This window comes from Ictalurus punctatus, chromosome 19, assembly GCF_001660625.3.
Source record: "Ictalurus punctatus breed USDA103 chromosome 19, Coco_2.0, whole genome shotgun sequence".
In the NCBI taxonomy this organism is placed as follows: domain Eukaryota; kingdom Metazoa; phylum Chordata; class Actinopteri; order Siluriformes; family Ictaluridae; genus Ictalurus; species Ictalurus punctatus.
Window position 1 is genome coordinate 20,754,475 of NC_030434.2, and position 24,463 is coordinate 20,778,937.

A 24,463-nucleotide genomic window follows, 5' to 3' on the forward strand; every position below is an offset into this window, starting at 1 on the left:
CTGCTTGCTTCAGGTTCTTACACAACATTTCTATTGGATTAAGGTCAGGACTTTGATTTGGCCATTCCAGAACATTCACTTTATTCTTCTTTAAACATTCTTTGGTAGAACAACTCGTGTGTTTAGGATCGTTGTCCTGCTGTATGACCCACTTTCTCTTGAGATTCAGGTCATGGACAGATGTCCTGATATTTTCCTTTAGAATTCGCTGAAACAATTCAGAATTCATTGTTCTATCAGTGACAGCAAGTCGTCCCGGCCCAGATGCAGATTGGATAAGGGTCTTATGCTAGAATGCAGTGTTTTCCTTTCTCCAAACACAGCGCATCTCATCTGTCCACAAAACATTTTTCCAATAGCCTTAGGCTTGTCCACGTGATTTTTAGCAAATGCAGACAGGCAGCCACGTTCTTTTTGGAGTGCAGTGGTTTACTCCTTGTAATCCTGCCATGGACACCACTGTTGTTCAGTGTTCTCCTGATGGTGGACTCATGAATATTAACATTAGCCAATGTGAGACAGGCCTTTAGTTACTTAGAAGTTACCCTGGGATATAAAAAGTCTGCACAACACTGTTAAAATGGCAGGTTTTTGTGATGTAAAAAAAGTTCAATCATGTCAGAACCTTTTACACCTTTATTGTGAAATTGCAACATATAAACATCAAATGACAAACACCCAGAAATGTTTTTGGGGAAAAAAAACAAACAAAAAAACCTCCAATACCCAGTGTGCACGCCCTTTTATAACTGGGAATGTGGCAGTGTACAGAATCAACCAATCACATTCAATCTCAGGTTGAATAATAATTAGTATACTCAATAAACTATACTAGTTATAAATAATAAATAAATAAATAAATAATAAACTCAAAATAAAAATATTTTAGAGCTTTATATATACATATTACATATAGCTTTACTCTTGACTTTATTTACATATGTGACCTTGAAGTAATCCAAAAGTAATCAGATTACATTACTTTCATATTGTGATACTTGGATGGCGTTACTGATGACCTTTTTTATGAATTCGTTTGTAACTATAACGGAATACATGTTTAAAGTAACCCTCATAACCCTGGTTATTTTAAAGACATTGTTTTTATCTGTGCTGTGTGTAGCTGAGGGCAACACTTGTCCCCTTTGTACAAACTGTGCCGTTGTTTCTATTCACCAGTCATAAGGTCTGATGTGTTAGGGAAGACAGGGAGAGCATTGTCTTCCGCAAGCACTACTGAACACTTCTACACACACACTCGTACATTAGCAGAAATAGAGCCTTTGGCTAAAAGCATGGTTTGAGTACATAAGATGGAACTCAGAACACCACATGACTGTTCGGCCAATTCAGTGGATTCTTCTCAGTCACATGACTCGAAGGTTTAAAAAAAGAGGCGGTTTTTGGAAAGCCTTTAAATACAATATAAATACAAGTTCCTTTCATCTTTCTCCCAATCTTAGCTTTTTTTCTGTATATTTCTTTCTGCCTCTATAGGGAAGTTTTATTGCAAGCAGCACTACGGATACAGGATGGCGGGAATGGCTCAGAGGAAGAGACCAGCTCCAATCACAGTTCCTCCTCACTCTACACAGGTACTGCCGCCTCTCACTCTAGTCACAGTGGACACACATTCCATAACTGAGTATTTTTGATCATTTGCTTGATACTTCCCATTTTTAAAAGTGTGGTGAGTTTACTGAGACAACTGATTCAATCACCAGTTGATTACCAGCTTTAATAGGTGTGCTATAAATAAGAACTGGAACTGGGGAGGGCGCACGGAGGCTTAGTGGTTAGCACGGTCGCCTCACACCTCCAGGGTTGGGGGTTCGCTGCCCTGTGTGTGCGGAGTTTGCATGTTCTCCCCGTGCTGCGGGGGTTTCCTCCAGGTACTCCGGTTTCCTCCCCCAGTCCAAAGACATGCATTGTAGGCTGATTGGCATGTCTAAAGTGTCCGTAGTGTACGAATAGGAGTGTGAATGGGTGTGTGATTGTGTTCTGCAATGGATTGGCACCCTGTCCAGGGTCTACCCCACCTTGTGACCGATGCTCCCTGGGATAGGCTACAGGTTCCCAGTGACCCTGAAGGATAAGCGGTATAGAAGATGGATGGATGGATCTGGGGAGCCCTGGTTTATGGTCTTCCATTTTCTGATTCATTTAGTTGTAATAAAGTTGGGGGGCACGGTGGCTTAGTGGTAAGCAGGTTTTTCTCACACTTCCAGGGTTGGGGGTTCAATTCCTGACTCCTCCCTGTCTGTGTGGAGTTTGCATGTTCTCGCCGTGCTTCGGGGGTTTCCTCCGGGTACTCTGGTTTCCTCCCCCAGTTCAAAGACACGCGTTGTAGGCTGATTGACATCTCTAAATTGTCCGTAGTGTATAAATGTGTGTGTGAGTGTGCCGTGTGATGGGTCGACACCATGTCCAGGCTTCTCCGAGTTCCCTGGGATAGGCTCCAGGCTCCCAGCAACCCTGTGTAGGATAGGTGGTACAGATAATGGATGGATGGCTGGATGGATATCAAGTTGAAGCAAATGCGCACATAATCCATGTATTGCTTTATCCAGGTTTAAGAGACGAGCAATGGTTAAGCTCTTTTCCATTCTATTTGTTTGGGGTTTTTTAACTGGTTTTGGTATTGGCAGTATGATGATCGATGTCAGTGATAATGTGGGATTAGATACAGTAAGCATGTGTAATGCAGTGGTAATCTGGCTTTTTATGGTCATATGCAGTATAAATTTCTATACAAAACAAAACAAAGAAGTCTTTTCCGATGTAATTTCATATTCTAAATAATCGTCGTTGCATTTTTTTGTCTCCGTCATTTAAAAATGGGAAAAAAAAGAGTTTCCCCTTCTACCAGAAATTTCTTCATGACTGTCTTTCTTTGTTTATCTATGTATCTATCTATCTGTCTGTCTGTCTCTGTCTGTCTGTCTGTCTGTCTGTCTATCTGTCTGTCTGTCTGTCTGTCTGTCTATCTGTCTGTCTGTCTGTCTGTCTGTCTGTCTGTCTGTCTGTCTATCTCTCTGTCTGTCTGTCTGTCTGTCTGTCTGCCTGTCTGTCTGTTTGTCTATCTGTCATGTCTATTTATTTAACATGATCTATCCATCTACCATGTCTGTCTGTCTGTTTACCTATTGATAATAATATGTGGACATTTCTTTCTTTCTTTCTTTCTTTCTTTCTTTTTTTTAATAAAATATATACAGTATAGCACACAATAATGTATATTATACACATATTATACACAAAATATGTATACAATTTGTGGATACATTATTATTATTAATTTTAAAAATATATATATTATATAATATTTATAACTTTTTTAAGTCTAAAATAATTATTCAAAGAGTTGAACATGGTTCAGATCCAGCTGTTTTAATCCCTAAGCTCTGCATGCACTGCAGTTTACCACTAATCATACCACAAAATACTATCTATTTATGGTAATCTGTGTGTGTGTTTTTTTTTTTAGTGTCTCACACACTCTGTCCCTTTGTACAGGCACCTCCTGCGCCTCCTCCCACTCCTTTGTTGCTCTCCTCCTCTGGAACAGTAGACGTGGTCCCTCCCCCTGACAGTGTCTCCTCCAGCACTCCTCCAGACACTCTGAGCGGACTGGCTAAGCGGCTGTGTGGAACTCCGGAGCGTATCGCACTGGAAAACTACAGGCCTTGCTTGCAGGAGGAGGACGGCCCTCTGCTGGAGGTGCCAGAGGAGACACTAGCTCAGCACAACCTCAGCCTGAGCCTGCAGGAGAAAGGGAGTGAGGAGCAGACCAGGTATCACAGTATCACACACACACACATTCTCAAAACACATTCTAACTAGTCTTACATGCATTCACATCCAAAAACTTGGCCTTGTTATCATTTCCCAGGCATTTGTAATGTTGCAATGTTCTCTCCCTCTTTTTCTCTTGGCAGTAGTTCAGAGTCAGAGCTGGAGGAAGAGGGGGAGGAGCCTTGGAGGAGGGGGGCGGAGCCACAGGAAAGGGCAGATAGAGAGACAGAGTTAGACAGTGGGTCGGACCGAAGAAAGGAAGAAGAGAACGTAATAGATGAGAAGGAGGGAGAAGAACAAGAAGATGTTTCTGAAGGAGAAGAGGATGAAGGGGAGTCTAGTGATGGTAGGAGGTTCTGCACCTTTCTGGTGAATTTTTTAATACTTTGTTTTTATGTGAAATAATGAACTTTGTACACATTCGTATTATGTTATATGCGAGGCATTATACACGTTGTTGTAATTATTTTCTGAAAATGCATTGCACTTTATTGATATCTTTATCACAGAATTTATTATAAATTGTTAATATAATGTATTATAAGTAGTGTTCATAACACATTATAACACTAATACATAAGAAACCAAGTCACAATTTATCAGAAAATCATACCATAATAAACCACTACTTATAATGCATCATAAGCATTAATATAAACTATAATACCTTTTCATAACTAAGGAGCACTGTAAAACAGGCTAGTTAGTTTCCTCAAATTTTTTGAGTTAAATGAACTTATCCGGTTTTACAAAGAGTAAAACACTTGGGGGTGTGCTATTGTAGGAAAATAATCAATGATGATGCAATGCAGAGTTACTGTTATCACCCTGAAGTTGATTATTTTAGAATAACAGCACGTCCCAGCGCTGACTCTGGAGACGCCTCCTATGAATGTTAAATAAACATCTATTCACAGAAAACTTTGCAAGAGCAACAGTAACACGTCTTTGTTAAATCTTGTAAAATATGTTAATTGTTACATTTGTTTTTATTATACCTGGCGCAGAAAATTATTCTACACATTCTGAACAATGAAAATCAAGAACTCACCAAAGCTGTAGTGTACATACTGTAATTATAGAAATGTGTATAATGTCTTATGAATGCATTGTAACATGAATGTGGCCTTCATAGAAAGTTTTACCTGTGAAGTTTTCTGATGATAGTTTTTAAAGATGGAGATGCTAACATCCAGTTTACTAACATACAGTTACTTTCTCTTTCATTTCTGTCTCTTTTTAATGTCATGATGTTTTCATGTTTGTGTGTGGACTTTTGACAATCGAATTGTGCCTACATAGGATGTGTATTTCTCATACAGCTGTGTGTGTGTGTTGTGTTTATGAATAGAGGGCGAATACTGCCCTTGGGAAAAGGAGTTGCATTTAGGGGTGTGGCTAAAAGAAGAGGAGGCAGGTGGGATTAAAGGTAGCATTGCTCCCTGGTCATGATGGACCACCTACTTTTATTTCGGTTCTGTTTTTCATTAATAACCCGTCACTCAGCAGTCAGTGATGCTACGCATGATCAGTCATGTGCTCACACTGCATCTTGTGGTACTGTATGAGTTGCCTGATAATTCAGCACAGTTTCTTTCTTTTTCATTCTTTTTTCTGTTTAATAATGCTAGAAATATTATTTTTGGCACATGCTATTAAGAATTTCTTGCATATCTCAAACTGTGATTTTAAATTACTTTTTTTTTTTTGGCTTCCTTGACTTTTCCATTACCAACTGATTCCACCAAAAGCAGAATGTACAGATAATTGATTCATATTGGCCAGTTTCCTACTGTATGTCTCAGCTAAACTCTACTCATGATTCTGATTATGTCCAGATATGATTGCTCAGAAATTAATTTGTTAAGAAATTAACTGATCATATGAAACTTAAAGAAAGGTTAAAACAATTTTCCAATTTCACCCATAGATGGAAACCTAGGTAAAAGATAATGGTCCTTACTTGAGTTCACATCCACGCTTCATTTTATTCTTCTTCTTGGCTGCAATGTTATTGCATTATGATGCTTCTTTTACCAGAGTTATGACTTGTTAAAAGATTCCCGATGTTTGTCCGAATTTCAACAAATTCACTTTTCAATTTTCTCAGAGTCTGGTGAGGAACACTCTGATGACTCGGAAGTAACACCTCTTTCAGCCTTAAAGACTGAATCAAGTGTCTCTGGGCCACTTCCCATCGTAGACCCTACACACACCTACAAACCCACATCTAACCCTCCTGTGACACCAAGGGACCAGGCAGCCAAGAGATCTGGGGTAATTGAGGAATTCTGGCTGAAGAGTGCAGAAATCAGGAAGAGTTTGGGGCACTCAGTGACCTGTGATCCAACCACCCAATCCTTGAGCAATGGAGATACATTTTACTCCTCTACACCCACAATATCTGTTTCTAACTTGCCTTCACACACTCCCTATGAGAGTGACTCAATCAACCAAACCTCAGGTACACTAAGTCAGAGTGCTGGCCCTCACAGCACACAGACGCCTTCTATGACTGACCTACAAAGTGCATACACACATTTCCAATGTGGCAGCTCACACCCTCCAGAAGCAAGGATTGAGAATGTGTCTGTGAAGGAGAGGAATAAACTAGAGGACGTAGTGGACCATTCTTCAATGGTCCACAGACTTGGCATCACTTTGGAGGGTCAAGTAGCAGAAGAGGGAAGAGGCTTGATCAATATCTCCTCCTCTAACACCAGTGGAACCCAAAGAGTTTCAGCCCCAGATTTGAGATTTTTGCCTCTTCCTAGGAGTCCTCCAGTAGCAAGGCAGAAGCTTGACTTGAATCGCTCAGATCCAACTCTAAACAGGGAAATCTTGTTGAGTTCCCACACTGTCCCTCTTCGGCCCGACCTTGTACAGCATGATAGGCTGAAATCTCACCTGAATAGAGCTCAGAGTCTACCTCCTACTGGGGTGGAGGTCTTATATGCAGGAGATGCAGATGAATTGCATCCTTCCCCTGCTATGCCCTACTACACCAGCGTCACAGAAGTTCCTACGTCGAGTCTCCCAACCAACACCCCTGGGAAGGACAAGAGTGCCCGGGATGGAAAGAGAGCACTATCAGAGGTCATCTTGCGAGTTGGTGGGGCTGAGGCCTGGCAACGAAGGTCAGAGATCGAGCCATTGGAGGAGGAGAAGGTGAAGAAGCGAAGCTCACTATTCTCACCAAGGAAGAACCGAAAAAGTGGCAACCTGTCAGGGGAACCACAGCAGGATTTGGGAAAACACAAATCCCTGTGGAAGAGTGTCTTCTCTGGGTATAAGAAAGAGAAGAAGAGGAAAGAGGCAGAAGGTTATTCCAGGACTCTTCCGAGCACTACCAGCCTGGAAAGCAGGAAGAGAATGCCTGGCTTTCGCAGAACCTCAGGTAAAAACAAAAAGGTCACCCGTCGGTTTGTTGCTTGGTAATTAGACGTGGCATTAGAGAGAGAGAGTAAAGAATATAAACATACACAGTAAGAGGCAAGTGATTGATTTGTGAACATTTCTCTTTATAAGACCTAAGCTCAATGAAGGATCTGAGCTTCTCTGAAGAAACAGACCTGTGCTGTAGTGTTGTGCTGGACAGATCTCCACTTAGAGCTCAGGTAAGAACAAAACACTTTCCTCTATCTCTCCTTTACTCCTTCATCTCATCTTTGCACTTCCTTTCCTTCCTTTCTGGCCACTGCTCCATTCCCCTTTCCGCTTGATTAATTCAAAGTTCATTCACAGCCCTTTAGGTGGAGAATAGCAGGTACGATACCTAACACGTACACAGATCTCTTGCATAATTCCATTCAGTCTGGTGGAGTAGGATAGAAAACAATGAGAATGTTATTACACTGGGGGCTGAACTGCCTTGTGACCGTATTTTCAGCTGAGTCAGGAGGTGTCTGACCTTGTCAGGTCAGATGTTCAGAAAGAGACAATCGAAAAGAAGGAGGGTGGAATGGAGGAACGAGAGAAGGTATAAATTACAACAGTTCCAGCACATTGTTGGTAATGTTAGGATTTTAGAGGAACGTGCTAGACTTGTCATGTACTGAGTACTTTGTTTGGTGTTTTAGAAATACACCATAAACGCCTGTACACTTTTAGAGTAGAGAGTAACATTCTCAAGTGCCCTTCAGTTTGTCTCAGCTTGAAGGGGTGTAGAACCATACAACAGAAGGTTTTCCCTTTCAAAGAAGGTTCCAGGTACCTCCTTCTCTTTTCTGAATGTTTATTCTTCAGAAAACATTCCAAGCACCTTTTCCCCTTAAGAAGCTAAAACTGTTACCCATCCTCCCTTTCTGAGTGTAGGAGGGTAGATACATCCCATGTGTACATGTGTTGTGTAGTTAGTTGTTAGGTTGTGTCTAGCGCTATGAGCTGTGCTGTTGAGAGTACTGAGCAGGTTTGTTTGTTTCTAATATAATTAATTAAGGTTCCACTTTTTTCTCTCCGAAGTCTGTTTATGTGCCCCATGCATTGGCATTCAAAAGAGCATATGCCATTAAGGTAGAGCCAACATTCTCTATTACACAGCCTGCCCACATTTTAACTTTTGCTCTTCGAGCAAGTCGCATTCAGCCTGCCTCTTGATTCTGTTACCCAATAGAAACACAGCAAGAAGTCACAGAGGCCCGACAAGGTGGTGACCCCGAAATCATCATGTTCCACTGAGGTGGTGGGGGTGTGGGTGGTGTTCCCTGACCCCTCGAGTATAAGCTTGTCTTCCACACTCTTTCAGAAAGCAGGAACCGAGGAGGAACTCGACGCCAAGCTGACCCGCAGAGTACAAAGAGCTGCACGCAGGCAGGCCAAGCAGGAGGAGCTGAAAAGGCTGCATCGTGCACAGGTCTGTGTGTGTTTGAGAGTTATGGTAGTCCGAACATGAATATATGTCTATTAGTGGCAGGGCAGACTGCCAAGTTGCTATCAAAATTCTGCTCACTGTGTTGTAATAGATGACCTTTTGATTTGGAGAAGAGCATGCAAATATGTCTTGGCTATGTTCAGACATGGAGCTCAGATTTGATTTTTGACATTTTTCAGTTTGTGCAGGAAAAATGTTCTGCAGTCTGAATGGCAAAAAGCCAATCAGCATTAAGCAACATTTGTATATAGTTTACAATCTGATTCAAGTAGTACATCTAGATGTCTTGATTCATTTTGACCAGTCAAATCAATTTAATTATATATCAAGTTATTACATTTCAATATTCAAATGTTTTCCATCCCATGGAAATGCGGAGAGTCGGTCAGGTTGCAGCCTTTACGATCCTGAAGGTTGTGGCCAGAAAAGCGTACAAAAAGAGTGTGCAAAATATATCAGTGCTCCGCAACTGTGTTCATCAAATGAGACTTTCTTGTGAAGATCAGAATCAATATCTTTGTAGTATTGTGTCTAATCTATCTGACTGGTGTGTGTGTGTGTGTGTGTGTGTGTGTGTGTGTGTGTGTGCATTTTAATAGATAATCCAGCGGCAGTTGGAGCAGGTGGAAATGAAGCAGAGGCAGTTGGAAGAGAAGGGTATTGCTGTAGAGAAGGCCCTCAGAGGAGAAGCGGGTATTGACAGTCTTCTGTCTTTCTCTGTGTCTATATAAAATTATTGAATTTTATGTACAGTATGTGCGTGTGTGGAACACATGAACATCTCTCATCATCGAACTTCTGAAACATACCTCAGCATTGCTATTTATTACAACATTAAATGTCAGGAAAACATTCAAATAGACCCAAATGGTTGTTTGCTCACTAGTATGTCCTTGTTGTAGACTACTGGGAGGACTCTAGTGCCTCAGACCTTCTGGACATACACCTGGGTGGTATGTAGCTTAACCTAATCAGAACCAGGCTAACAATGCTAACAATTTAAATGATTTCCTTCTTACAGAGAAATGTTTTGTGCTGGAGAAACTGTGTAAGCAGATCTTTCAAAATACAGCTAGAACCCTGCTTTCCCCCTCTTCTTCATTCTCTTTGTGGGTTTGGATTTCTTTCTTTCTTTTCTTGTTTTTTTTTTTTTTTTTACTTCTCCATTAAAGAATGGTTAATATAAAACGGCTAACATTGAATAACTCTATTCTGCTAGCTTTCATTCACAAATCTGTTTTTGGAGTAGTGTCAATTTGCTTGTGTGTGTGTGTATGTTGTTGTTTAAGTGTGTGTGACATCTTTCATCATCATTATGTCATTTTTAGACCCGGTACCCGACGTTCATATTAGCAAGCGACAAGTCATTAGTGTCACTCGTGGGCGTGTAGTAAGTTCTAACGTTGTTGCTGGTGGGCGTGGCCTGTCCAGTGTTTATTTTTTTTAGTTCTGCTGAAAACAATAATAGCCAAAATGTAAATGATTTTTAGCACTATCTAGTAAAAGACATATTAAATAATATGCTAATCAGGTGTGGTTGGCTGTTTTTCCATGCTAGGCTTTGTACTTGCTTTGTTGGCAATGTAGCAAAGCAAGCTAACTCTACTAGCTACATACACTCACAAGAGGCACTGAGGCACCGATCTCTCCTACTTCCTTCCAAGCATTATTCTTATTTTGAAAGACTTTATATGCATTTTTAAGAGGTAGTACTGTATATGGCAGGATAAAATGAAACCACGGTTATAAGGTTTTCTTCCATGTCAAACAGTAAATAGGAAATAACGGTAGGTAGGAACTAAAGTTGTGTGGGGAACCGAAGAAATGTCGGACCACATGTGCTACAGGATTGATCCGAAGAATTCTTCGAGCCAATCGTTTGGATTCGGGGCCGGTGTGACCATAGGGTTTATAAACATTTTTTCAGTAGGTAAATGTACAACACGACCTTGTAAATTAAAATGTACACCAATTCATATCTGAATTCACACGATGGCTTCCTCAGCAGTTGAGTCAGCGCTGTCTCAGCTCCTCTTCATCTCCGAATCATCATTTCACCTCATCATATTCTCCTCCTTATCTGTCACGTGCTTCCTCTGATGTCCCTGAAACTTCCCTCCTGTCTGTTTTCTGTCTTTCTCTTTTTCTGTCTCGCTGTGGCACTAGTTGAGCCCATTCTCGGTTCCCCCCGTAGGAGACCCATCTCCCTCTGTCCTTGTTGTTCCCAAGAAGGTAACTAAACCTTCCTCCTTTCAATGTCTAGGCAAATCTCTTTGGCACAGGTACCACCTTCTTATACAATTCATATTTAAAGATGCTGGTTGTTGGATTTGAGGGGGGGGGGGGGGGGGGGTTGTGGGTTGGGTAGGGTGCATCTCCCATTGAAAGAATATTTCATAAAGTGGGTTGATGATGTTGATACCATGATGTAGATCAGAGTTTCTCAACCTTTCGCCCACTTTGTTGAATGCCCAACCTGGCAATTAATAGGTACTAATTTAATCTGTTTACTTTTACATTTATTCGTTTAGCAGATGCTTTAAGCGACTCACACATGAGGAAATACAAGCAAAGCGACTAATATACAGCGGACTAATATTTATAGCCCAAATAATTTCACACAAACGCAAACATATCCAGTCATTAAGCACACTATGAAGAAGAACAAACGACTCATGTTAATGTAACGCTTGACACTGTCTCTCTGAAATGATGATGTGCAGACGCGGTGAAATTGGGGAAAGGGTGACTCGTAGTAGATAAAATTGCTGTTGTCAGTCTATTCCTGACAGAAAACATCTCACCACCTGGCAGACAATGATCCGACCCAGTGGTTGAGAAACGCTGTTGTAGATGACGGCTGTGAGCGGCAAGTAAATACACATTCAGAGATCCTTCGAGGTGTACCTTTAACAAAAAAATACACAAACATTTCAAATTAAATACCCCCCAAAAAGGTCTAGTTTAGTTAGCCAGATAGCTTCCTATGTCACCTGTGCATTCAAGGATGCATAAAGCTCTATCAGAGAAGTCAACAGAGCAAGCTAGCTGGGAAATATTAGCTAGCTAGATAAAACACAGGCTGTTATTGAATGGGAAACGGTTGTACTTTTACATCTGGTTGCTTCCAGTGTGGGTATATTTATGATATGATGTGTGTATTTGGCACATTTTGTTTTTTACATTATTATCATCTGATCCTATTTGCAATCTATGGTGTCAGTTTTACCTAAATACCTCACATTAGCTAAAACAGCTAGCTAAAACAACTGCTATTGCTAGCTCAATTAAGTTAGGGGTGTGAGGAGATCTGATGATGTAATGTGAGCAGTATATTACAGGCTTGTTGTTTTTTAATGCAAAATTTAAAATAAATAAATCCTACACAGCAGCAGCTTTAAGGAGGCGTTTTAACCACTGTGGATGTTTATTTCTCTCTTTACTCTACTTAAGACTTCTTTTCTTCCTCTTCTCTCTATTTCCTGGTTGATTTGTTGTGGTTAGCTAGAGCCAAAGGCACGGAGCATGACCACTCTGTTTACATCTGTACCGTATTTTTCCTTTACGTAGTCCACGAGCCCCCGCTCCACCAGCTAAGTGCGTCTCATTCTCTTCCGTCTTTCTTTCTTCTTTGCCCCCCCCTTGCCATACTGCATGTGCACGGTGCAACTGAATGATCTGGTTTTATAAATCACTGCAATGGGAAAGATATTCAATTTAGCCTAATACACACAGGAAGTGCTCTGTGTGCGTGTGTGTGTGTGTGTGTGTGTGCGTGTGTAAATACATGCCTCCTTGCATGCGTCTCTGTATTAAACCCCCACTAACAAGCCATTTGTTTGGTGATGTAAATCTTTCTTAGGTATCGATGTCAAGCTAAGAAATATTTTTGTCACCTTTTCCTCTCTGAATTCTGGCATCCGTCTTGTAGCATGTTCTTCCCATGTTTTTCTCTCTTCATTTTTGATCCCTCCCCTTCTTCGCTGTCCCGTTAGGAATGGGGAAGAAGGATGACCCCAGCCTAATGCACCAGTGGTTTAAACTGGTCCAGGAGAAGAACGCACTGGTGCGCTACGAATCTGAGCTGATGATATTGTGAGTGTCTTTTATTACAAGTGCTGTAGGTAGTTCCACTTTTTACACACAGTTTGTGGTTTCCACAGGGAGGTTTGGATTGCTCTAGTTGTGCTTTAATACATGTGAAATAAGGCTGTGACCTCTGGTGTCGTGTGTGTGTGTGTGTGTGTGTGTGTGTGTGTGTGTGTGTGTGTATGTATGTAGTGCTCGAGAACTGGAGCTGGAGGACAGGCAGAGTCATCTTCAGCAGGAGCTGAGGGAACGCATGGCAGTGGACGGTCAGTGCACGTACAGACACACACACACACACACACACACACACACACACACACACACACACACACACACACACACACCTACACATACAGAAATATATAAAGATAAGCTGCTTGAACATTTTCAGTTGTCAGAACCAAATAAAACAAAATAATGTGGATAATTTTATAGAGCCTAAACAAATTTTAGGCTTAAAAAATTTACATTTCTGTTAGAAGTCAAATTACATATTTAAATGGTCTCTAGGGAGCTGTTGGGTAAAATACCTGCACTATTTTCCCTCTAAACTACCCACTCAAAAGTTTTTGAACACATTTTATTACCATTTTTGACAAATTAACAATCTGAAAATCTAAGTTTGAAAAAACTTGCTGAAATGTTTCTGACTTTTTATTTTATTGCAAAAAAACAACAACAACAACAATCTAGATGTAAATAGAAAAGACTGATCATAACATTTTGGGATAACAACCATAAATTGATCCTCAAGTACAGAATAAACAACTAAATTATTTCCATTCTCTCTACTAAAGTGTGAGACTTTCTTGTTTTCTGTACATGTACATTGCCCTCAGGGAGGTACCGCAAAGTATTGAGTAAAAGGGTGCCAATAATTGTTGCACACCTATATTTAACAAAGACTTTTTTTTTTTTGATAAACCTGTTTGCAATTGTTTGATATCCTTGAGAACAGAGTATTTTTGTGAATTTTTTGAACAAACGATCAAAAGGTTAAACAATAAAGACAATTTTTCACAGTCTTCTTTGCTCATATTTACAAAGGGTGCCAATATTAATAGAAGGCACTGTATGTTAGGTACATGGTAATGTTCATAGTGTGCGCAAGTGTGCTGTCAGACATCGAAGTGAATGCTTGCACACAGTGGGTCTCATTTATCAATCTAAACCCACAATGTATCAAATTAAAACCCACAGAGATCTGAAAAGAAGAAAACAATGACCAATCATTGCCTACGTTTACATGGACAGCAGTGATCTAATTATGGACCTTAATCTGAATAAGACAATATTGTGATTAAGGTGTTTACATGAGTTGCTTTTAGAATATTCCTTTCATGTTCCCGTTTTACATGTTATAGAACATAGTTCGATTAATGTCACACGTCATTACGTCCCCACGCCACGACGTCCGACGTCCCTCCAGAATTTCACATATCAACATACAGTTGGTCTTCGTTATGGAACCGTATACAGTTTTGGGTGTTTTTATTTAATATTTTTACGAACTCTTCAAGTGCAGTTAATTATTTGTCATGCTGTACGTACAAACAGATGACTGCTTGAAGCCGTGGGCTGCGTCCCAAACCGCATACTTACCGTCTATATAGTACCCGAGATACATGTATTTCTCCTACTACAGGCCTATAGTAGGCAAGTATGCGGTTTGGCACGCAGCCGAACTCTCTTGTTTGCCGTAAAACTGCCATGTGTGATCGTGTCCTGTCGCAAAATGCGATGAAAACTCTCACACGACGTTAATAATGTGATGAAGGTGTTTACATGTCTGTAATACACGTCCATAATGCGACTAAAACAGGAGTACTCCACCTGTCTTAATTCGATTAGTGCTTACTTCGATTATGACCTTAATTAGATTAAGGTAATTAAAAATTAATGTTTACATGGTAGTTTCTTAATTAGAGTATTGTCTTAAGCGGGTTAATAGTGGATTATTGTTGTCCATGTAAACGCAGTGAATGAATCTTCCAGTAACGCAGCTCAGCCACTGCAGCAAGTCAGCTACCGCAGACACACACTAACTTGCCCTCTTTTTACAAGGTGCTATTACTTTGGTCCTAATTGAATGCCAACTCTTATGTGTCGTAATTTATTTATGGTTTTCGTTTGCTTTCTTTCAAGTCATTGATATGAAATTGTTTGAATTTCACCAAACTGTCACTAAATTTATGAGTGCAATTGAAATAAATAAGCAGTTTAAACTTACAGTGTGATCTGTAGATAATTCTGTAACCTATATAAAATATAGATATTTTTTAAATACTCATGACAGTGATACTATCTGAAGCCAATCAATCGAGGTTCACATTAGGCAGTCTCCTTATATATACATTTATACAGCCGCAGAAGCTTGTGTAGGATACCACGTTTTTTTCCCACAAACTAATTGGATTTTCAACGATCGGCTTGATAAATGTCACTCACTCGTTTTCAGAATTAAATCGGGTACATTTCTCTCTCTCTCTCTCTCTCTCTCTCTCTCTCTCTCAGACCATCTGAAGGACGAGGAGGAGCTGGCAGAGGAGAGGCGAATCCTGGGTGAGATGCTGGACGTTGTAGAGCAGAGGGATGCTCTAGTGGTTCTCCTGGAGGAGCAGAGACTGAAGGAGAGAGAGGAGGACAGCGACCTGGAGGCAGCCATGCTGTCTAAGGGCTTCAGCCTGCACTGGGCTTAAAACACACACACACACACACACACACACACACACACACACACACCCCTTCTCTGTGTAGAATAAGGAAGGGGGAGGTGGTCACCGAATACTGGATGCAGGAATTCAATTAAACTACATTTGGACCTACACACAAACATGTATTTCTACTGTACCATATTTGCTTTGGCCCGCAAGTGTGACGTAATTTAAAATATTGTGTATTATCAGATGCTTGGGCAATGTATATACAGTATGTATATATTTGCAAAGAGAGACAAAGTTTAAAGAAACTTGTCTTATAAACAGTATTATGCTAACTGCACTATGATAATATGCATATGTACACCTTAAATGCTGCATTAGCTTCTTTTTATTATTATTATAGTTTTATTATATTTACTTCATACAGAAGAGAAATGCAGAGATTTTTTAAGCGTATTGCCTGATTATATTTTTGTCGATTGACAGACTGTTAGAAGATGCGAGACGATGCGAGAACAAACAGCCACGTGTATATCTTATTTATAACAGTATTTTATTGTTTAACCGGACTTGTTTTGCTAGCTTTCATGTCAAACTAACACCAAAAAGGAAGCATCTGCTGTCTGTAAGAATGTTTAATTTTGCTGAATTAAACTGATCACAATAATTTATACACTTTCAGAACGATGCACTTGTGAGATGAATTTTTGAACGTTCAAGCACAGCGTTTGGGACCATGATCATGGGCATCTGTATTTTGTTATGACTAGCAATGAGTTTAATACATTTAAAGAGAAGCTCTAATGAATGTCATGAATTTTACAATGTAGCATAACGTATATTGACGTGAAACAAAAGTCATATTCATAATATTATTAGCGTATTTTATTTGGGGGTTAGCCAACCTGCACCCTGACCTCGCTTTTTTTGTTTATTTAATGCATATTACTCATAATAAACCCCTCCCAAAAACACTACGTAACACACACTATGTAATCAAGAATATTTCCAGTACATATAGTATGAGTATGATGTACTACTCGGCCTGGATTTTCAAATATGATGACCGAGCTGTCTTTGTGGTGTACTTCATCCCACACTTTTAAAACAAATAAATAAATAGAAACAAAAATAAAATCGGCCATAAATGCAACAGCAGCACCCAGGTTCAGGATCTCATCCAGTCCATCTGTAGATGAGAAATTCAAAATATTAATGTATTTTCCTTTGTGTTCGATTAATATTTGTTTTAATTTAATGATTGGCTAATACATTTTGTCTTAGTATTTTCCTTAAATGTCCAGGAAAAGAAAATGACTTTGATTCTGTAATTCAGGCTGCAATTTAAGTCACAGGTTTATAATTGTTCTAATACATTATCGTTTCTTTAACTCATTCTCAGGGACTCTATGCTGCACATAATCTAAGTTTAATAATAAACCGATCTGTTGTTGTTTTACAACATATAATCTATGATATGGTGACTGTTTTTTTTTTTTTTTGTAATGAAGTCTCCAATGTCAGAAGGTTCTTCACTATGGTTAAGTCTTAAGGACAGATGATTTAGTCCTTTTTTGTTTTCTCGGTAACATGACGAGGTGCGTTCCCCTGCAGTGTTCAGGTGTGATTTTGGCCCATTCTTCTAAACATGTCGTCTTTAAATCTTGTTCAATTAGATTCAAGTCAGGTGACTGACTGGGCCATTCTTACACCTTGATTTTTTTTCTGAAACCAATTGAGAGTTTCCTTTGCTATATGATTTGGATTGTTGTCCTGCTGGAAGGTCCACCCAGGTCTCATCATCATCATCCTTGTGGATGGCAGCAGATTCTTCTCAAGAATCTCCCGGTAAAGGGCTCCATTCATCGTCCCTTCAATCATATGAAGTCTGCCAGTACTGTGCAATGAAACACAGCCCCACACCATGATGCTTCCACCTCCAAACTTCACTGTTGGTGTAGTGTTTAACTGTTTAACTTCACTGTTAGTACAGTGCCATTTCTTCTCCAAACATGGTCTGTAGTATGACAGACTACACTCTCCCAGTATTTCATAGGCTTGTCCAAATGAGTTGTAGCAAACTTTAAACGAGCTTCGACATGCCTTTTCTTTAGTAATGCAGTCTTGCCTATTGTTTTCTCTGTGACGATGGCACCTGCTGTTGTTTCCTCCAAGTGTTTCTGGAGCTCTTTCCGAGTGGTCCTTGGCTCTTGGGCTACTCTTCTGACTATTCTTCTGACTCCCTGGACAGAAATCTTGCGAGGAGTTCCTGTGCATGTCCGGTTGATGACGGAGTGATGTTGCTTCCACTTGTGGATAATGGCCCCAATGGTGCTTACTGGAGGATTCAGAAGTTCTGAAATACGTCTGTATCCGATTCCATCAATATGTTTCTCAACAATAAGGTTGTGAAGGTCTTGCGAGAGCTCTTTGCTTTTACCCATCATGACATGTTTCTTGTGTGACACCTTGGTAATGAAAAGCATTTTTATAGACCATCAATATACTAACCCTACTGTTATTAATTTGCACATATAGGGGGTATAATTACTTACAGATTTCAGCTGGTTCCTTGCCTTACCTTGCCTTGGAGAACTGCTTTTTCTTAGCATGTTCAATACTTTTTTTCCCATGTCATTCCACTTTATTACACATAACTTTATTTATAGACTTTAATGTTGTGAATTCTTTATATTTCCAGATTTCTTGAGTTAATACTGATGTCTGGTGAAAATTTCATGTGAATAGCCTCATTGGAAATATATTTACTGAAAAAAATGTTGACGTGTTCAATACTTATTTCCCCCACTGTACTCTATAGCCTTTCCCACAGCCTTTCTCTTAAGATGTCTAAGATGTTTAAAATGTATTTTTATTATAAATTATCCTTAGGACGGCTTGACTCCCCTCACATTCCTGCAAGTCATTATCTTCTTAACTGCCCTGATTACAGCTTCTCTTCTTTCATGATTTATTAAGTGTATATATATATATATATAATTTATTTATTTATATCTGCGCTCAACCCATTTTCTTAATCATTTCTGCTTCAAATTTGTGTCTAAACTTCTCACTTTTGGGGTCAATTTTTAGCCCAAAACTTTGCCATTAGCAAGTGGGAAGCTCTGTACTGTATGTCGTGTTTTGGGGCAGATGGCGCTCGCGACCGGAAGTGCCCGGATGTGGCTGGATTTCTCCTTTCTCTCCTCCCTTCTTTGGATAGTGACCGCCTCTTTCCATCTTTTCCAGCCTCCTCTGTTTCCGCTCTTGTTCGATAAGGGAAAAAAATGGACACCAGTTGAGCGTTATAAGTTTACAAGAGTTTGTTTTCACTTTAACCATCGACTAATCAAGCTTTTCTTTTGTGCGCGCGCGTACAGGACATGAGGCACGGAGTTACATCAGACCTCAAAGAGACAACGAGTTAAAAACTAACTCACCAAGTTATCCTCGCAAACAGAAGCCCGGGGTTGTTTTATTTTCGCAAAGACTGCAATAAGGTGAGATGTGAGTGATGTGCTTTAAATCAACGAAGTTTGTTTCATGTTGCATTTTGTTGTTGTTTAAAGCAAAACGCGCGCGCGCATATTTTGTCTGTGCTGCATTGGGATGTTTATAAACAATTAAACGTGTAGGCATCTGTCTACATCATATAGAGGGAGTAAACGTCTCATTTATACAAATGCACGTAGAAATGTATGATTTGTTTTCCAAGTTCAAGCTGCCCACGCGCTTCTGATCACCAACACTGCGTTCCTCATGGATGATGCACTAAAAAAGTTTCAGATTGCATCCAGATACTGACTGATTTCTTTAGGGTGTACTGAAGAAGACCTCTGAAACAGTGTTTCCAGCTTTTATTTATTTATTATTATTTTTTTAGTGGAAAGTAGGTAATGCATGCTCAAAAAGATCACTATGCATCATTTGCATATTAAAACTTGTTACAGGAAAAAAAAATTCTGAGGTCGCTTAGAATAGAAAAATGTCTTCGAATAAACAAAATTATGAATTATTTCCTATAGAATGAAATAGTAGACTTTGGTCACCACAAAGTAAAAAATGACATTTACAAAATATGAATAAAATAGAGTTTCCCAAACTTTTTGAGCAAAAGACCCCAAAATGGACATTAGGAATTTCGTGCGACCGCAAGTGGTTTTTACATTTTATTTATCTCAGATTTCAAATGTAGATTTTACTGTTGTAAAATTTGAACATTTTCTCATGTCGGTAATATGTGTAAGGTAAGTGCCTAAAAACCAAAAGCACTGATTTACCAGTCTAGTAAGAAGAATGAACTTCGAGTGCTTGACGCAGCTTTACAAAAAGTCAGGATGTGTTTGAAGGGATCGCAGCCAGGTTCCAGTGATACATAAGGAATAAAACACAAAGAGGAGTGTTGGAGGAAAATAATCTATGCTGGGGTGGTGTGATTTGGCCCGAGGTGAAGCAGAGGGGTCCGGTTTATACTTGACGTGTGACTTTACGTGTGTGTGACGAAGCAGTGGCAGCACGAGTTCACACACTCGCCTGCGTATCTTGGGTACATCTGGAGGATTGAAAGAGACGTCCGGTATAGTTGGTACACCAAAGCCGAAACATTCAAGTCCATCTGGTTTCCTTCTAGTTGAACTGTAAAATGTTTAGCTGTTTCACAATGTTTAGTGTTCAACACACTGAGGAACTCTGTTTCCCTCAACACCTTTTGCTTTCCTTGTGATTGAGCTGGTCAGAGCTAAAACTCATTTTTATTTTTATTTTTTTTACTAATCTAGAGGTAAGTTGGGTTTAGGAATTGTGGAGAAAAATTGTGGAGTGACTGATTGTTTGGGAAAACGGTCATCACTGATTGGTTGTTGGGGAAGACAGTCATCGCCGGTTGGTTGTCGGGGAAAACGGTCATCGCTGATTGGTTGTCGGGGAAAACGGTCATCGCTGATTGGTTGTCGGGGAAAACGGTCATTGCTGATTGGTTGTCGGGGAAAACGGTCATCGCTGATTGGTTGTCGGGGAAAACGGTCATCGCTGATTGGTTGTCGGGGAAAACGGTCATCACTGGTTGGTTGTCGGGGAAAACGGTCATCGCTGGTTGGTTGTCGGGGAAAATGGTCATCGCTGGTTGGTTGTCGGGGAAAACGGTCATCGCTGGTTGGTTGTTGGTCCATCTATCAGGGTACAACAAAGGCATGCATCAAGGCTCTGTTCAGGTGCATAGGTGGAGGAAGGAACCTCCCCTAGATGTCTGAACAGCTTAGTAACTGTCTGTCATCAAAGCATGACTAAATGCCTACCTCTTCATGGAGTACTTCAATTGGCACTTATTTTATAAATATTCTTGTGTGTTTTTCGTACTATACTAGCTCCCCCACAGGGTTTTTAGACTGACAGTACTCCTAGTCCCTGATGTAGCGAACCAGTATCAGGATGTATTTATTGATAGAGACTTCAAAGCCTTTATGTAAATTGCTCTGGATAAAGGAATCTGCCAAATGCTTTAAATGTAAATGGTTATGACAACTCGAGTCAGACTTTACATACTGATACTGAGTCGAGCAAACCTGCTTTCTCAGCTCGAATATCAAGCAGCTGTGGTATGAGCTGGTGAACCATATTGAGTGCAGGACATTTTCTAATGGATGCTCAAACAGTCGCTAGATTTGTTGTTTGGCAAAGTTGCTGCAGTGGGCAAAAATGTCACTAAATCTGGAGACCATGTCTAAGTCGGGAACACTGATTGTATCAGGATGTGACTGTGTGTGTGTGTGTGTGTGTGTGTGTGTGTGTGTGTAGGAAGGAGGTTAATGACACATGAGTCATGAGTTCAGTTTCAAGCATATTTTTTTTGGCACAAATCATAACTGTCCATTACTCTAAAGCATAGAGTCCATAAAAGAGAAGGACCGTTACACACTCATATAAAACCCTTCCTCTTAACCCTGTGAGGAAATGTTTTTAGAAGTGACCAGATCCATTAAAACTATTTAAGGACCAATCTCCTGTCTTCCTTTCGAAAACCCACACCAATGTCAGTACCGGCTGAAACTCAGGGGTGACTCGTACACTGCCCTCCACTAATATTGGCACCCTTGGTAAATATGAGCAAAGAAGGCTGTGAAAAATTGTCTTTATTGTTGAACCTTTTGATCTTTTGTTAAAAAAAATATCGCAAAAATACTCTGCTCTCGTGGATTTCCAACAATTGCAAACACAACACAGGTTTATAAGAAAAATTTTAAATATAGGTGTGCACCAATTATTGGCGCCCTTATGAATTCATATGAGAAAAATTCTAAGTATATTCCCCATTGATATTTAAAAAAAAATTGTACACCTGAGTGACTAGGAGCAGAAAATTGTTCAACTATGAAGCACAGGCATTGAAAATGCGATTTCCACCATCAGGGCAATAATTAAGAAGTTCCTGTCAACTGGAAATGTTATGAATAAACCTGGAAGAGGACGCGTGTCTATATTGTCTCAACGCACTGTGAAGAGGATGGTTCAAGTGGCCAAAAAATCTCCAAGATTCACAGCTGGAGAACTGCAGATGTTAGTTGTGTCTTGGGGTCAGAAAGTCTCCAAAACTACAATCTGAAGTCACCGACATCACCACAAGTTGTTTGGAAGGGTTTGAAGAAAAAAGCCTCTACTCTCATCCAAAAACAAACTCAAGCGTCTTCAGGTTGCCAGACACTACTGGAACTTCAAATGGGATCGGGTTCGATGGTCAGATGAAACCAAAATAGAGCTTTTTGGCAATAAACACCAGAGGTGGTTTTGGCGCACACAGAGAGGTAGTGATATGGAAAAGTCCCTCATGCCCACGGTTAAATATGGTGGGTGGTCTTTAATGTTTTGGGACTGTTTTTCTGCCAGAGGACCTGGACATTTTGTTAGGATACATGGCATCATGGACTCTATCAAATATCAACAGACTGTTAATGTTAACATTTTACCACTGTTTAACATCACATTTTCTAAGCGTCTTCGCACTGAAGACACTGGTTGGTTGAGTTTATCAAGTGGAATTTTCCATAATTTATCCATTATGCATTTCTTCAGCTGCACAGCTGTACAGGTATTCGTTGCCTTACTTTGCGCTTCATAATGCGCCACACATTCTCAATGGGAGACAGGTCAGGACTGCAGGCAGGCCACGCTAGCACCCGCGCACTCTGCTTACACAACCATGCGCCTGTAATCCGGGCAGAATGTGGTTTGGCGTTGTCCTGCTCTGGACGGCAGCGTATTTTGCTCCAAAATGTGTACATATCTTTCTACATTAATGATGCTCTCACAGATGTGCAAGTTACCCATGCCATGGGCACTGACTAGGGATGTCACGAGAACCAATACTTCGGTACCAACATTCTTAAAACGTGACGTGTTCTTAAAACGTGTTTTTCTGGAGCATCATTGGAACCGATTCTAATGGAGGTACCGAGGTTGCGATTCTTCCGGACCTGATGGGGGCAGCAAATACGTGCAAGTGTTTTAGTCGGTCTACAAGTGGTGAAGAAGAAGAAGAAGAAGAACTACAAGCACACGGGAAAAACTACAGAAGACTGCGACGAGTTTAGCTCCGCCCCGACTCGTTGAGAGGAAAGCTGGTAAGAGTCAAATATGTAAATACTTCACATTTGAGGCGGATGGCATCGAACATATAATGGATGCTCTGAAGCCGGTGTGCAACCGATGCTATCATTCATTTCAAACAAAGCGAGGAAACACCTGGAATTTGGTGAAGCACCTGAAAGACGGACTTATGTTATGTTTGTTTGGGGCAGCTGGCATTGTGGCCGTGAAACCAGCTAACGTTACGCTCCATGTAATGTTAGCGATAGCCTCTTATTTGTTAATGATGCTAACACATTGCGATGTTATAAACTACCTCCGAATGGGCCACCATGCATCGCCATTCAGCCCGTGTCCTGTCAGCTAAATGTAGCCTCATGTCACTAATAATTATTCAAATATTCATGCTTTTAATAAATCTTTTTGGCCTGCCACCACATCAGTGAATTTAAACTAATGCTTGCATTCAGAGTATAAGGTGCGGGCGTGCGTGCGCCTGTCTGTGTGCGTGCGTGCGTGTGTTCAGGAGTGCACCTCCACTGTAGCCTCCACTCATTGTCAGACAGTGTTTGATAACTAAAATATCCCTCTCTCTCTCTCTCTCTCTCTCTCTCTCTCTTTCTCTTTCTCTCTCTCTCTCTCTCTCTCTCTCTCTCTCTCTTTCTCTTTCTCTTTCTCTTTCTCTCTCTCTCTCTCTTTCTCTTTCTCTCTCTCTCTCTCTCTCTCTCTCTCTTTCTCTTTCTCTTTCTCTCTCTCTCTCTCTCTCTCTCTCTCTCTCTCTCTCTCTTTCTCTCTCTCTCTCTCTCTCTCTCTCTCTCTCTCTCTTTCTCTCTTTTTCTCTTTTTGCCAGTATCAGCCAGAGGCGGATGTCCTCCAGGAGAGTTTTTAATGATATATTTTTTATTTTATTTTTATACCACACCGTGGTATCGACTTTGGTATCGAGTACCGTGTACTTTTGGTGGTATCGGTACCAACTACTAGATTTTTGTTGTCGTGACATCCCTAGCACGGACACACCCCCATACCGTGACAGACGCTGGGTTTTGGACCTGACGCTGATAACAGCTTGGATGGTCCTTTTGCTCTTTGGCCCGGAGAACACGACGGCTGTTTTGTCCAAAAACTATTTGAAATGTCGTCTCATCAGACCACCAAACATGATTCCACTGTGCTCTTGTCCGTCTCAGATGAAACCGAGCCCAGAGAAGTCGGCGGCGCTTCTGGACAGTGTTGACTGTGCCGTAGCAGAGCCTTAACTTGCATCTGTTCCTTACATCAATCTGCTCCTGTTGTTGCAGTCATAACTATCTGGCCTGGTTGTTATAAAAGCTCTAGCCAGCCTGTCCACGATTTTGCGATTGCAGAAATGAACGCAAAATCAAAGAAATTCCACGAGGAGCCTGCAATTTTTAAAAAATTACCGCAGATTCGGGCGAATACGCGTCATGTAGCGTCATCACAAAGCGCG

At 40.5% G+C, this 24,463-nt stretch overlaps 2 protein-coding genes across 10 annotated transcripts in view; both read left to right on the forward strand.

The window, feature by feature from the left end:
• Positions 1 to 16,098, forward strand: part of mical3b (microtubule associated monooxygenase, calponin and LIM domain containing 3b) — a 39,323-nt gene extending 23,225 nt beyond the window's left edge. For 2 of the 9 annotated variants that reach the window (XM_053688078.1, XM_053688081.1), the window contains 12 exons: positions 1,498 to 1,595; positions 3,517 to 3,794; positions 3,939 to 4,141; positions 5,147 to 5,224; positions 5,906 to 7,192; positions 7,324 to 7,412; positions 8,540 to 8,647; positions 9,265 to 9,358; positions 9,568 to 9,618; positions 12,661 to 12,760; positions 12,947 to 13,020; positions 15,269 to 16,098. In XM_053688078.1, the coding sequence (XP_053544053.1) occupies positions 1,498 to 1,595; positions 3,517 to 3,794; positions 3,939 to 4,141; positions 5,147 to 5,224; positions 5,906 to 7,192; positions 7,324 to 7,412; positions 8,540 to 8,647; positions 9,265 to 9,358; positions 9,568 to 9,618; positions 12,661 to 12,760; positions 12,947 to 13,020; positions 15,269 to 15,453 (2,645 nt within the window). In that variant the 3' untranslated portion in view covers positions 15,454 to 16,098. Of the gene's footprint in view, positions 1 to 1,497; positions 1,596 to 3,516; positions 3,795 to 3,938; positions 4,165 to 5,146; positions 5,225 to 5,905; positions 7,193 to 7,323; positions 7,413 to 8,539; positions 8,648 to 9,264; positions 9,359 to 9,567; positions 9,619 to 9,686; positions 11,008 to 12,169; positions 12,263 to 12,660; positions 12,761 to 12,946; positions 13,021 to 15,268 lie in introns of those variants that run through there. The other 7 variants (XM_053688079.1, XM_053688087.1, XM_053688086.1 and 4 more) reach the window with 6 other exon arrangements.
• Positions 16,099 to 18,671: 2,573 nt separating this feature from the next.
• tspan9b (tetraspanin 9b) overlaps positions 18,672 to 24,463 on the forward strand; it is a 39,500-nt gene continuing 33,708 nt past the window's right edge. The window contains 1 exon segment of the mRNA NM_001200725.1: positions 18,672 to 18,914. The gene's annotated coding sequence lies outside the window, so the exon portion shown is untranslated.